The 12,707-nt window shown below is 33.0% G+C and overlaps 1 protein-coding gene across 6 annotated transcripts in view; it reads right to left on the minus strand.

Annotated features, from left to right (window-relative positions):
- The window catches only part of POSTN (periostin), a 33,169-nt gene that overhangs the window by 4,660 nt on the left and 15,802 nt on the right, over positions 1–12,707 (minus strand). The window contains exons 11-21 of one of the 6 annotated variants that reach the window (XM_070520560.1): positions 12,339–12,475; positions 11,617–11,747; positions 10,968–11,098; positions 10,759–10,861; positions 10,594–10,661; positions 9,841–9,886; positions 6,788–6,868; positions 3,623–3,712; positions 2,864–2,953; positions 2,059–2,136; positions 1,594–1,677 (exon numbers count right to left, since the gene is read on the minus strand). In XM_070520560.1, coding sequence (XP_070376661.1) covers positions 1,594–1,677; positions 2,059–2,136; positions 2,864–2,953; positions 3,623–3,712; positions 6,788–6,868; positions 9,841–9,886; positions 10,594–10,661; positions 10,759–10,861; positions 10,968–11,098; positions 11,617–11,747; positions 12,339–12,475 — 1,039 coding nt within the window. The remainder of the gene's footprint in view (positions 1–1,593; positions 1,678–2,058; positions 2,137–2,863; positions 2,954–3,622; positions 3,713–6,787; positions 6,869–9,840; positions 9,887–10,593; positions 10,662–10,758; positions 10,862–10,967; positions 11,099–11,616; positions 11,748–12,338; positions 12,476–12,707) is intronic. The other 5 variants (XM_070520562.1, XM_070520561.1, XM_070520564.1 and 2 more) reach the window with 5 other exon arrangements.

Raw genomic sequence — 12,707 nt, forward strand, 5'->3', positions numbered from 1 at the left:
AGTTAAGGAAAGATTTCATTAACTAAAATTAGAATATCATGTTCTTAACTTGTAGCAGGTGTATCTTCTCTTGACTGAAGTTATTCTTAAGTACTTAGTTCATTGTTTACAACGGGCTTGTTAACAGAGGCTTATTAAAGGGGAAGAAAACATACTTACCTAAAGTTTAAACCTAAATAAATTAAAGAAATATATACAGGTGCAGCTACTAATGGATTCATTCTCTAAAAAGCACTGCCATTCCACAAAGCTGTTTACTATGGCAAGGACTATAAAAAAAAAGAATTCAATTTAATCTTTATAATGTTTTCATCTCTTCCCTCAAATCCTACATTTTCCTAGCAGGCAGTTAAGCATTTGGGGGTAGATGAGTGAATTCTATGTTAGATCTTACAGGAACTTTTCGTTCAGTTATGGCTTCGGGTGTGTCGCATACTCCCTACAGTCTGAAAGGAAATGGTGTATTTTTCAGACACACGTCTTTCTATTGAGGGGAAATTTGATCAGTGGTTAAATAAAAATGATTTATTTTTAGTATCACTGAACAGTCTCAACACTATATATTTTACCTATATCAAAATAAAGAATAAAGAAACAATACCTGCCAAAAATACACATGGTCTCAAAAGAATTTATATCTTCTTTGACACAGTGATATAATTTTTAAAATTTTAAGCAGAAAAGCCATATTTGGCCATACTTTGGATAAATACCAAGATTCAATTGTGTCTCAATTCATAGTGTATTTCCAGGAGCATATTTGATTTTTCTAAACAATTTAAATACTTGTTTCTCTAAAACAATTGGTCATCTAAATACTTTTGTTGTTAATAAAATGAACTAGAAATTCGTTTATTCAAATGCCAACTACCTAAACTATACTTTATTAACATTTACTATTTCTTTGAATAATTACTATTTAGAGTTTGTGTAAGATTTTGAATTCTTTTTTTTTCTCCTTTGCTTTTAAAAGTAGGTCCTTTTAACGCCATAGACAGAGAACATTCCATATTTTAAAGATTAAGATTAATTTCATATGCAAAATAATTTACATCTCCAGGTATAGATTATCACTCAAACCGTTAGAAGAAACAGATGCTCATTCCCAAGAATGTAGTTTTGGAAAGGAAAATTACTAAATGCACTGTTTGTTTGTTTTTGTTTTGCTAGATCTATGCACTTAAAAAATCTATAAACATGCCTTTTATTATTGTTGTGGAGGCAGTGAATATGTTTTTTTAAATATCAAAAGCATGTCAATTTGGGCTCTTTTAAACAACTACCAATTTTAAAAGTATTCCCCTTTCACATATTTAAAATATGCTTACGATGATCTGTACCAAGGCAAAAAAATATTCACTGCTCCACAAGCTTTATACCATAGAACTTTTTAAAGACTGTTTAAACTAGTAATCATTTCTTCATAACTATGACTTAAACTACCGTTGAACCAATCAATCTAAGACAGCACATGATGTTGTCTTTTTAACCTAATTAAAAAAAAATCTGTCTGAATGCTCTCAGTCTTTAAAAAGTTGAAGAACTCAGTCTCTGGAACCTGTTAAATGGGTTAGTTGTTTCCCTTTTACTAACCTCCCTGAAGCAGTCTTTTAATTTCTTCATCTTCAAGTAAATGACCATCACCACCTTCAATGAATTTGGTGACCTTGGTGACCTCTGAGAGGATACATGTTTATAGCAGAAATTGGTTTATGTAATAAAGACAGGAGACTTGATGTATATCTAATGGTGTCTGCCCAAGAATGAATTCCAGACCAACGCTCAGTTCTTTCTTAGTTTTTAGTGCTGTTTTCTGATAAACCAATGTTCTTATAAAGCTGATGAATAGTATATAACAAATATATAAGAAAACAATCAATAGGACTGTCATTTCAATTTCATTCCCTATCTTTGGACTTTTTTCTTATGTTGGTATGGAACTTCAACTAAGGAATGAGATAGAATAGAAAACATATAAAAGGCCTCAAAGATTATATACAGAATTTGATACAGATAGCTTAGGTGAAGTTACATTCTTATTTTTCTAGACATGCTGACCTTCTTGCAACAGTTTCTTGAGAGTTTCTTCCGTTTCTCCACCACCAGTAGAAATCCTGGTGTATTTTATTTCAGGACCTAAAGTAGGGACAATTTAAAAAAGGTCTAAAATGGGGGTAGGCAAACTTCCTCTGTAAAGGGCCAGATAGTAAATTTTTTAGATTCTGTGGGCCATATAGTTCGTGTTGCAACTATTCAACTTTGACTCTGCAGTGTGAAAATAGCCATAGACATTATATAAATGAATGGTCACATTGTGTTTCATCAAAACTTCGTTTACTTAAGTAGGTGGCATGGACCATTGTTGCTTACTGCTCATTTAAACAAATACTGATAAGATAGTTAAATTCAGAATTTTAGCGTAATTCATTGGTAGGAGACTAATGCAGAGGTTTGTTGAAATTATTGATCAATTGTTTTATACAAATTTACCTATATTTTGGTATGTAGATGTGTAGAGCTTAAGATTAATGGAAAATCAAAGGAGAGAATAGTTTTTCTTCTAGGATTCAATAAACTTATTAATAAATAGCAAAGTGAAGATAGTGTATTATACAATATGTATGCATACACACAGTCAAAACACATGCTTATAGATTTGCCCACAAATTTCCATTTCAGAGAAAAACATAGATTATATATTTAGAATCGTATCATTTCTGCCAAAAAAGAAATGAAGTAACTTTAGTAACTACCATGAAAATGACTTAGTTTTTCTAATGACTCTTATAGAGATATTTTAGGATTAACTATGGTTTGGTCTTTATAATGCAGGCATAGTTCCGTATATGGAATTAAAGATTACCTGTAATGATTCGTTCTTCTCGTGTCTCTTTTTCAGTTATTTCCACAGGCACTCCATCAATGATTTTGGTGTATTTTTTAATAATTGGTTCTGAGAGTAGGGGAAGAAAAATGCATTGGATTTAGCCCCATAAGGTGTCTAAACTGCCATAAGCTAGACATTTTAATCATTAAATATTTTTCTCAAAGCAATACCATTTAGAATTCAATCATAATCATTTTGGGGACATATCTCAAATAAATTCAGGCTAGCACAGGTGTAAAAGGTCGTAGTTACGTTCCGAATCTTGGGTGAGGGAGAAGGCCAGTTGGCAAGCTAACTCTCCACGTCATACTTGTTTCCTGACTGTTCAATGAGTACTTATTGAGAATTCATGGAATTATACATCATTAGAATGAGAGCCCTATAATAAGTCCTAGCAGTGGCCATTTTTTCTTCTATTTCTAAGTCCAATATATTCTTCTGTATTGACGTTATTGTTACCATTATGTTTCATAATCATAACTTGCACATGCAAAGTAACAACAGTTTTGTTGGACCTGACGACTTAACGGTTAAATTAATGCCAACCAGATGCATCCAAAGGTAGACTGTACTTTATTTGAGTGGCTAATAAGAACCCATAACTGAGAAAAGTATTCTCACAGCTTATATAAGACAAAAGCCAAGAGAAAATATCAGATGTTCAATATATTTAAATCAACACTATTTCAAAATGGTCACAGTGATCCTGAGCTGTAGGAAACATACATAACGCACCTCCATGGATCACTTGAGTTACTGTTTCCCCTTCTTTAATCAGTCTGAATTCAGGTTCACCTTCAATTTTGACCTTCGTTATTGTGGGTCCTGAGGCATTGTTTTAGGAGACAAATTATCATGTTAAAACAGTCCTTTAAATTTAGCAGAACAGAGGTTTATTTCAACATTTGCTGTTACTCAAAAGTCAAAGCAGTTTCAGGCTTTACAAAGTCAGGTTTAACTTTTCCCATTGTCTTCAAATTAGGCAGTATTTATGAGAACAAATGATTCAGTCTCTTAGTGTGCCGCTAAAATGACTTTCATCTGTTTTAGCATTTAAATTAATGTATAAATCCATCCATTCGTCCTTAGTTGTAAAGTATGATCATGCAAAGTATTATACGTGGCGATGTTTTGTGAATTAGGATGTACAAATTTGAGCTTCTCTAATGATAACTAGTGTAGATCTTACTTTCTCATACTGATATTGTCTATTGCTCTTTCCTTATTAAATTTTTAAATTTAATTTTTAATCACTCAGTGTTTTACATTTTTCATATAATGGGCATAAGACTGAACATTTAAAAATCCCAACTTTATGCCTACCTTGAAGATACTGAATTTCAGGTTTTATGGGAAAATGAATTTGAGTGCTTACCTTCTGTATGCGAATGACCCAAAAATTTACTAGTTAATAATTAAACAGTCCTTCAAATGCAAAAGTTAAACACAGGTTGCATTTGACTTGCAAAATGATTTTACTCCCAGAGAAAATCATTTTGAATGTTAGAAAGCTGATTACTACATTAGTTAATCAAGACTATTTCATAGAGGAGAAGAAAAATAAAATTCAGTACATTTAACTCATACTATAATACCCTTCAACAGTTGAATGTAACTATATTTGCTTATCTTTAAGAGGATTTATTTGCTTGTCCAGAAATTGTCAATGTACACCACTACCCAGAATTAAATAGTCTACAGCAATCTACAATAATGAAAACAAGAGGATAGTTCTTTCAAACATTAAGTATTTTGCAGGATAACATTTGACCTATGGGGCCAAGGGATTTGCGTATCAAAACATATGACCAGGTTTCTAAGGTGTAGAAATTTCAAATGGAAAGTGCACCTAAGGAGTTTAAGAACAGGAAATGAGTTAATAAAATATCCAAATCGACATTTCTTTTGAAGAGCCCACACTGAAATTTCAGAAACCTCTTCATCATCTTGCTCTATAAAGGTGGGGATTTTTACCAAAGAAGCATTTTTTCATATTTACTCCCAGCACCTAGGAGAGTTCAATAGCACATTAGGTGCTCAATAAGCATTTGTTGAATTGAATTTCAGTTGATTTATTCTTAATTCTATAATTTGATTGAGTACCTTTTATAAGAAACATCTTAATATTGTGTCTTGGAGTCTCATTTATTTAGTGACAATCCAAGGATCATCAAAGAACCTGCAGAAGTTCAAACAGTGAGAAGAAATGCCGGGAGCAATCTTAGAGCTGTACGATTGTAAATGGCTGCCAAGATAAGTATTTGTTTCCTTCACTATGTTACGCGGAAGTAAAACATCTGAATTTGTGAACTGAAGAGTTCAAAATTTTTGAACTGAAAAGCACAGGTGACATGACCCTATTTTTCGTTCTTGTTCCCGTTATAAGAACTCAGATGGAGTAGCTGGCCCACTGTGCTCCTAATTAAAGAAAGACCGAGACGATAGAATTCTGCTAACAAAGATTGGAAAGATAAATGGATTGAATGAAGAAGCTTGAAAGAAAAGAGAGGAACCTTTGAATATCAGAACAACAGCACATGAGAATGACTGATTATGGAAGCTCTGTACAAGCGATAATACAAACTCTTAGGGAATCTAATTTTTAAAAACAGTACAAGAATTTCAAAATCAAACGTATTACCACGGATCGCTTTATCATTTTTCATTAAAATGAAGAGAATCATTTTCTCAACAAAAATTTCTGTGATTTTATTTCTTCTTAAAATACCAAATTCTCTTTATTGATATATAAAAGCAATCAACTAAGGGGATAATATTTTTTAAAAAATAACCAGAGATTTCAAAGAATACCTCAATTTTAAGTCACAAGAATAAATAAAAATACAGAAAATTAATTAGCTAGGAAATAAACTTTTAAGTCATGGCTTCTTTTAAAGGACCAGAAAAAAGTATTCAAGAAGTTACCATCTCAATTCACAGAATGAGAAGAATACCAAAATCAAGAGTACAATAATAGTTTTCTTGAGATTCAGTTGAGGACTTTCTTTTTTGGAAGACTGTTTCTGTCCTTTTTAGAGAATAAAGAAGATAACCTAGTGTTTTCTTTGTGGCAAGTAACCACATTAAGATGCTTAGATACAGAAATAAAAAATCCTTAAGGTCTAATCCTTGGCAATCACTAAAATATATGAAATAAGTTGGCATCAAAAATGTTGGAGTTCGCTAACATAGACAGTAGGGGTAGAGAGGAAAGTGACTATTTAATATTCTAGCCAGAAAGATCAGAGGGAAGTATACATATTTGTTTAATACACATATTATATATGTGTATATGAAAATATTTATATTCTCATATATATAAATTCAAGGCTAGAATTAAGGATTTTAACGTTTGACTCGCTGCACCAGCTACTTATTTCCTCTTCTGTTCCTGGTGGTCTAATTTAAAATTATGCCTCGTGTGGTTGTAATTTTAAAAACTTTCATCAACGTACAGCTCCTTTGCTCTCATAGGTTGTTGAATGAAAAATGCCTGCACTTTTTTGGTAGAGCCTTTTCTAATAGTACAAAAGAGATGCATATGGAGAGATTGGAAACAAAGCTATAAAATGCGTCTGCTTTCTGAAAGAGTCTAACTGCAGTAAAAAGGCTCAGGATTTATTTGTTTAGTGAGTATCTGGGTACTAGTGCTAATGCAATGGCCAATTAGGTTCTAATGAAATCAAGTACAAGCAAATGTACTGAAAGTATTAGGAATGCACGCTCTACTCTGCTAAATAATTTGCATTCTGCATTCTGCAATTACACGAGCATGCCATTGGTACAGAAATTTAGCATGTTAGTTTCAAAAAGAATGTAGATACACTCATAGAAATCAGTCCATTATATGGATTTTTTTTTTTACAATAAAAGGAACCATGTATAACATTGATTTTTTACCTTCAGTTTTGATAATAGGCTGAAGACTGCCTTCAATCACTTTAATTTTTGGTTCCACAACTTTGGTTATAATTTTAGTTGCTGAAAGTATAGAAAGTGGAACGTAAATGATGTTTACATAGAAACAACCTGAACCAAATTGTCCTTTTTTGTCTTTGTTGGGTACTAAGTTATCTGATATGGTAATATGTTCAGGCAGTCAGATACAGGAAATATTCATGGTACATTATCTAGTATCTTCTCATGTCCAGATGGTGAACTCTGATGTCCAGTGACTTGGATTTGCTCCAGTGAGATATATACTCACTAAGTGAGGAATTCTACCTAGAAATCTATAATTTTGAACTGCACCGCTAAAGCTCTTTACCGTCTTTTGTACTTCTTGAAAATATTGGCTGCATAGCAACAGAAGACAAATAAACATAATTAATTTCATGTAATTCATAATATCTTAAATTGCATTGTTGGATTCTTTCTCAATTAGAAGAAAAAACTAAAAGGAAAAGACAATATATTTTTTTCATGCATTTGATAACAGTGATGTAGAAAGGAAAATATGAAAAATAGTTCAGAAGACTTAAAAGTAAAAATAAATTTCAGCCGGCCAGATATGAGCCCTAGCAACAAACATAATAATATGACCAGTATTTAAGTTCCAGTATTCAAGTTCCAGGCTAAAATGCCTTTAATTTTCAGCTTTATCACCATATTCAACTTCTTTTAGTTTATAGATGTATATTTTTAATGAATGTCATCCACCCAACTAAGATAATGTGCAAAATTTATTTAAGATAGCAGCCAACTGTTTGGTTGGCTTTTTGTTGTACAGAGTAGCTGGAAATGTGCCTCTGGAGCCACACAACCAGAACTCCTGGCTTTTTGTCATTTCCAACGAGAAGCTTTAAAAGATGGTTTCGTTAGATAATGGAGCACTAAAGCTAACTGTGCATTCACAACAGATGTGATCACACATTAGAGGCGAGAGGTTAGCACAGTTTGGGTTTCTGTCACATTCTCCCTCAGGTTTCTGAAATATTTACCAATGTCAATTTTTGAATTAAAATGGGTTCTAGGCCTCAATTGTGACTCTATTTCAGTCACTTCAGATTTTATTTCTTGAGATCTCAAATTATGAAGTGCTAAAATATATCAAATCTGTGTGTCTAATTATTTGATTCCTCAGATGGTCTTGCCATAGAGGAAGCTTTCCATGAAGGTCAAATCCAGAGGTCTCTGCCAACTACGAAAATAGTAGTTACTTTTAGTTTAATTTTCACTTCATTGTCAAGAAACTTGAAGTTTAGGATGTTTAGCTGGTTGGCAGTTTTGTTTCAATCTTGCTTTTCTGAAGACTTAACTTGTTTTGACAGGTCACAGATTTAGGATTAAATACTGATATCATTCCTCTTCACCTCAAATGTTATATATTTGACAACTTATACTAAAGAGCATTTTCCCCCAACAATTTAAAATGCATGGTATTTTGGGGGCACAAATAGTAAAGAAATTTTAGAGACAAGTCAATAAAGGAACATAAAAATGGAATCTTTGGTTTAATTAGTCTCTACTTCTATTTAAAGTATGCTTCTAAATAACAGCGTATCCACCTGGGGAGGAGTTAAAGAAACATCTGACATCAGAATGTAAATTTCAGGGCTGTTTCAAGAGCTCTGAGTAGGTAGGCAAGATTCAACGGACTTGCTTAATTTCACAAAATGTAATATTCTCTGTGAGTGAGGATCCTCTTTGTGAGTAAGGATCTAATTTTAGTAGAGGAAAACAAAAGAATTATAATATTTTGGCTCATTGTAAGCAAAATATTGCACCAACATATAGAAAGTGGTGGACCTACCATGGAAAAAGTGGGAAAGGTAAAGAAATGTCGTGTAGATACACATCTTTAGTGGAGAAAGATGACATAACATTTCTGATAAATACAGCTCATGAAGATTCTTTAATTTGTCATAAAATATAGCTTTAACAGGATCGTATACTTCCATACTGGAATTTACACCATGTCGAATCATAACTATTCCAACTAAATCTTTAAAACAGTGCCGAGCTGGCCTGACACTTGGTTTGCGTATGTGATTACCACATAAGTGAAATCACTAAGAGCAGCAGACATTTTGTTTTGCTCCTTACATTGACTTTACTCTTTTTCCATAGCTGGTGTAAATATTAAGGACATTTTTCCTAATTAAATAACAGGATGATCAGGGTATAAAACAGAATAATTTTCTAGCCAGGACAAATGTGGGAATTGAAATAATACTTTAGCTACTGATCCATTTTGAGTGCTTAATTTCAGAGTCAAAACAAAATGAGAAGAATTTCTGCTTTGAAAGCTATAATGAAAGAAAGACAAAAGACAAAAGAAGGAAAAGTTACATTGAAAAAGAAATACTGTGAGTTTCGTTTATGAAAATGAAATACCCTTTACCATTGTTAAGTAATAGAAGTTTAATTTTGATAATCTGGTAGAGTCAGGGATAAAAGACCATTGGAATCTAGAAACTTTAGGTATATCACCTGGCAAATCCTTTGTTCCTTCATCCAATTTTGGCTGGAGAGGATTTTTGAGCCACCAACTCACAAATATTAGGATTCTGTGGCACCCCACCTCCCGCCTAGCCCTTAGACGACTGAGGGCTTGAGGGTGGAATGAGCTACAAATCTTCAGCAATGTTATTTCTGAGTTCACACCTTTGAACTTTCAGATAGGCCTGGAGTGGCTTTTAGCTATCTCTCCACTTTGTATGTTTGTATGTCTTTTTTTCCCCTGCCTCTTTGCCATGCTTCTCATATCTTATCATTCCTGTTTTTCAGATGAGTGGGGAAGTGGTTCCTTGGAGTTGAAGGGAATGGCAAAGGCTGAGACTTCTCACCCAGACCTCAAGCCTTGATTCAAGTGGGATGAGATTTGCTATTGTTTGGAGTTCTAAATACCAGATTATCAATAATCTCTGTTTGTAAATACAAAGAAAATGATTGTGTTTTCTTTTTTTTCCATTTTGCCAGTTACATATGACAAATATTCATTGTGTACTTACTGTAGACAGTCATGGGGATTTCCTTGAAGGAGCTACCACGAACAAACTGAAAATAAATACTTATATTTAGTAACATGAAATGTGGTAGTTGTATTAACATAACCACGGCACCAATTTAATTTTTACTAAAGTGAAAGTAGTGAAGCTATCATTACATTTAATAGAAATGAAGTCTTCATGTACGTCTTCTTGCAATTTCCCGCTTTTGGGCCAGATGGCATAAAAATTATTGAATTTGTTACTCAGAATCCTAAAAATTATAGAATAGTTAATCCATAGTTGCATAGGTTTATTAAATAATATTTCATGTGTTTTCTGATACTTTGACCCTATAAGGATGAAGGAGTAAAATATTCCTTTGCCTTTAACCACTCTGATTAGTGATACTTTTTAATAAGTAAGTACTTTATTTTTCCCTTATTAGAAGAAATGTTTGATGATAGAAAGATTATGGCTTTTTTTTAAGATACATGTCTTCCTAACTGGACTGTAAATTTTTTGAATGAAGGGTGTATGTGATTCAACTTAACATTTGCCATAAATATGCACTGCTTGGCCCTCTAGCTTTTAATAGATATGTGTTAAAGAAATTATGTTATTTATTTATACAGGTGGGCCAATGGTACATAATCAACAAAGAACAATCCAAACTTAGTGAACATCTCCTTGTTATCGTATACATTTCTAGCCTCTTATGTTAAACCTGCAATATCCATTCAACACATTAGAAAGAAATCCAATAATATTCTGTACCTTAATTTGGATGTATTTGATCAGTTTATTTAGTATTTCCAGCAGCTGATCATTTCCAACAGGTGTGTCTATGAAGAGGAATATTAAATGAATATTGGTAAGAAATGGTGAAATAGACTTCAATTGAAAAGATTTAGTCCATTAATGAGTTCAATAATTACTGACCTGCTGGATAGAGGAGTTTATCTACAACATGAATGACACCATTTGTTGTCATGATGTCAGATTCCTTTGATTTCAATTCATTCACCAGAAGGGTATCATTTACCTATCAAAACAAGGGATAATGGCAATGAGAAATTTAATGAAAAATGAACATTAAGTTAGTTGAATGATAAATGAGTGCTATCATAAATTCATTCTAGAGAACTTACTCCCTTCAGATAGATTTTGCTTCCTTGTGTGGTCTTTAGAATGTTAGTAACCCCAGGTTCAAATCCCTTTCCAATGAAAACTCCTGGTGTCAAGTGATAAAGGATGATGTTTTGAAGAGCATTTTTGTCGCCTAAGAGGAAAAACATATATTTATTTAATAATATGTCATATCTTTTTGAAATTTTGACACTAGGAAGACTAAGAAGAAAAATATTTCTTTGTCTTTAACTATTTTCTCCACACTGTAATTTCTCATAATGTCATTGTTCTCCCAAATTGGTATCAATGCTATGTCAAAACATATAGTCACTTCAATCAGTTCAATCAAAATATTATCCAACTTACCGGGAGAAAAGCATCAAATTATTTTTGAAATTGTGACTGTTTCCTTTTTGTCATCTAATTATGTGGCCTTTAATAGAAATAACATAGGTAAATATCTGGCCCAACAATATGCCAGTAAACAGTTAATTAAGAACATTAATGAGTGACCACTTACATATCCCAAATGAAATTAAAGGAAACCAAGGCTAGCCACGAATATGAAAGAGGGGACATTTTTGAGGTTGACATCTGGGCAGGAATGTTTGAGGAAGAAGCAAGATCCTGAAATCTAGGGCCAAATATCTGGTGTTCACGTCTACTCACGAATCAGAATTTCCTTTTCTTCATTAGTCATTCCCTTAAAGGCGTCATTGGTTGGCACAAATAAGGTCCAATCTCCAGGTTGTGTCAGGAGCTCTTTCAAGTCTGCAGCTTCGAGTAGGCTGAGGAAGATGCTAAGCAGGAAGGACACATGTTTATTTTGTTAGATTTAGCTCCAGGTATGCTCACCCACAACATATGGAATAGACCAGAAGCCATGTATTGCGGAAAGCATGAGAAAATTGCTCATACATTTTCATTTGTTTCAAGTGCAATTTACCTGTTAAGAAAGTTTTATCATGGAGAAATTATTTAAATATACATATGATTTTTAGATTTCCTAAATTCTGTTTTCATCCTATAAAAAACTTGATGAGGTCACACTTTATAACAAAATAGAAGCATTTTTTTTCATCTAATATTTCACAAAATAGTATTTGCTAGTATACACTATCATTTCTTAGAAACTTAATTATAAGAAAATTTGCAAGGAGTAGTTCAGTCTATGAAATTTTTTTTCACTCACCAAATCATATTATGTTGCACCAGGAAGTGAAATAAATGGCATTAAGAATAGATTTCAATTTTGAAAATGTCTGCATGGACTTGCTCCAAATTCTATTCTCAGCGATACTGAATACTGAATGCCTTTTGGAAACTAACTGTGAAACAAAAATACACCAATTGCTCTCATTCTTCTGTGGAAGTGAAACCAATAAGCTTACCTAAAGCGTTTATCTTGTTTTAATTTTTCATGGAGGGATTTCTCTGCTGGTTTGATGATCTCTCGGAATATGTGAATGGCACCGTTTCTTCCTTGCTTGCTTCCTCTCACCATGCATGAATTTTCAATGCAGACAGCCTAGCAAAGAAAAGGAAGATTCAGCTGTTCTCACTTGAAACTTTCTATGTGGAGTAGCTACATAATTCAGTTTCTGGATGGGCTCTTCCAAGAAGTCACCTGACCTCAAAAGCCAGAGGAAACGGTTTCTGTCCTCTGTTTTTAAGGTCTTGTACTCTAACCTCACTCTTCTATATAACCTGGTTTTCTTCTACTAGCCAAGCCTCCCTATGTATCAGGCAGGCAGTTTTGT

The sequence above is a fragment of the Equus asinus genome, chromosome 11, assembly GCF_041296235.1.
Source record: "Equus asinus isolate D_3611 breed Donkey chromosome 11, EquAss-T2T_v2, whole genome shotgun sequence".
NCBI classification, from domain to species: domain Eukaryota; kingdom Metazoa; phylum Chordata; class Mammalia; order Perissodactyla; family Equidae; genus Equus; species Equus asinus.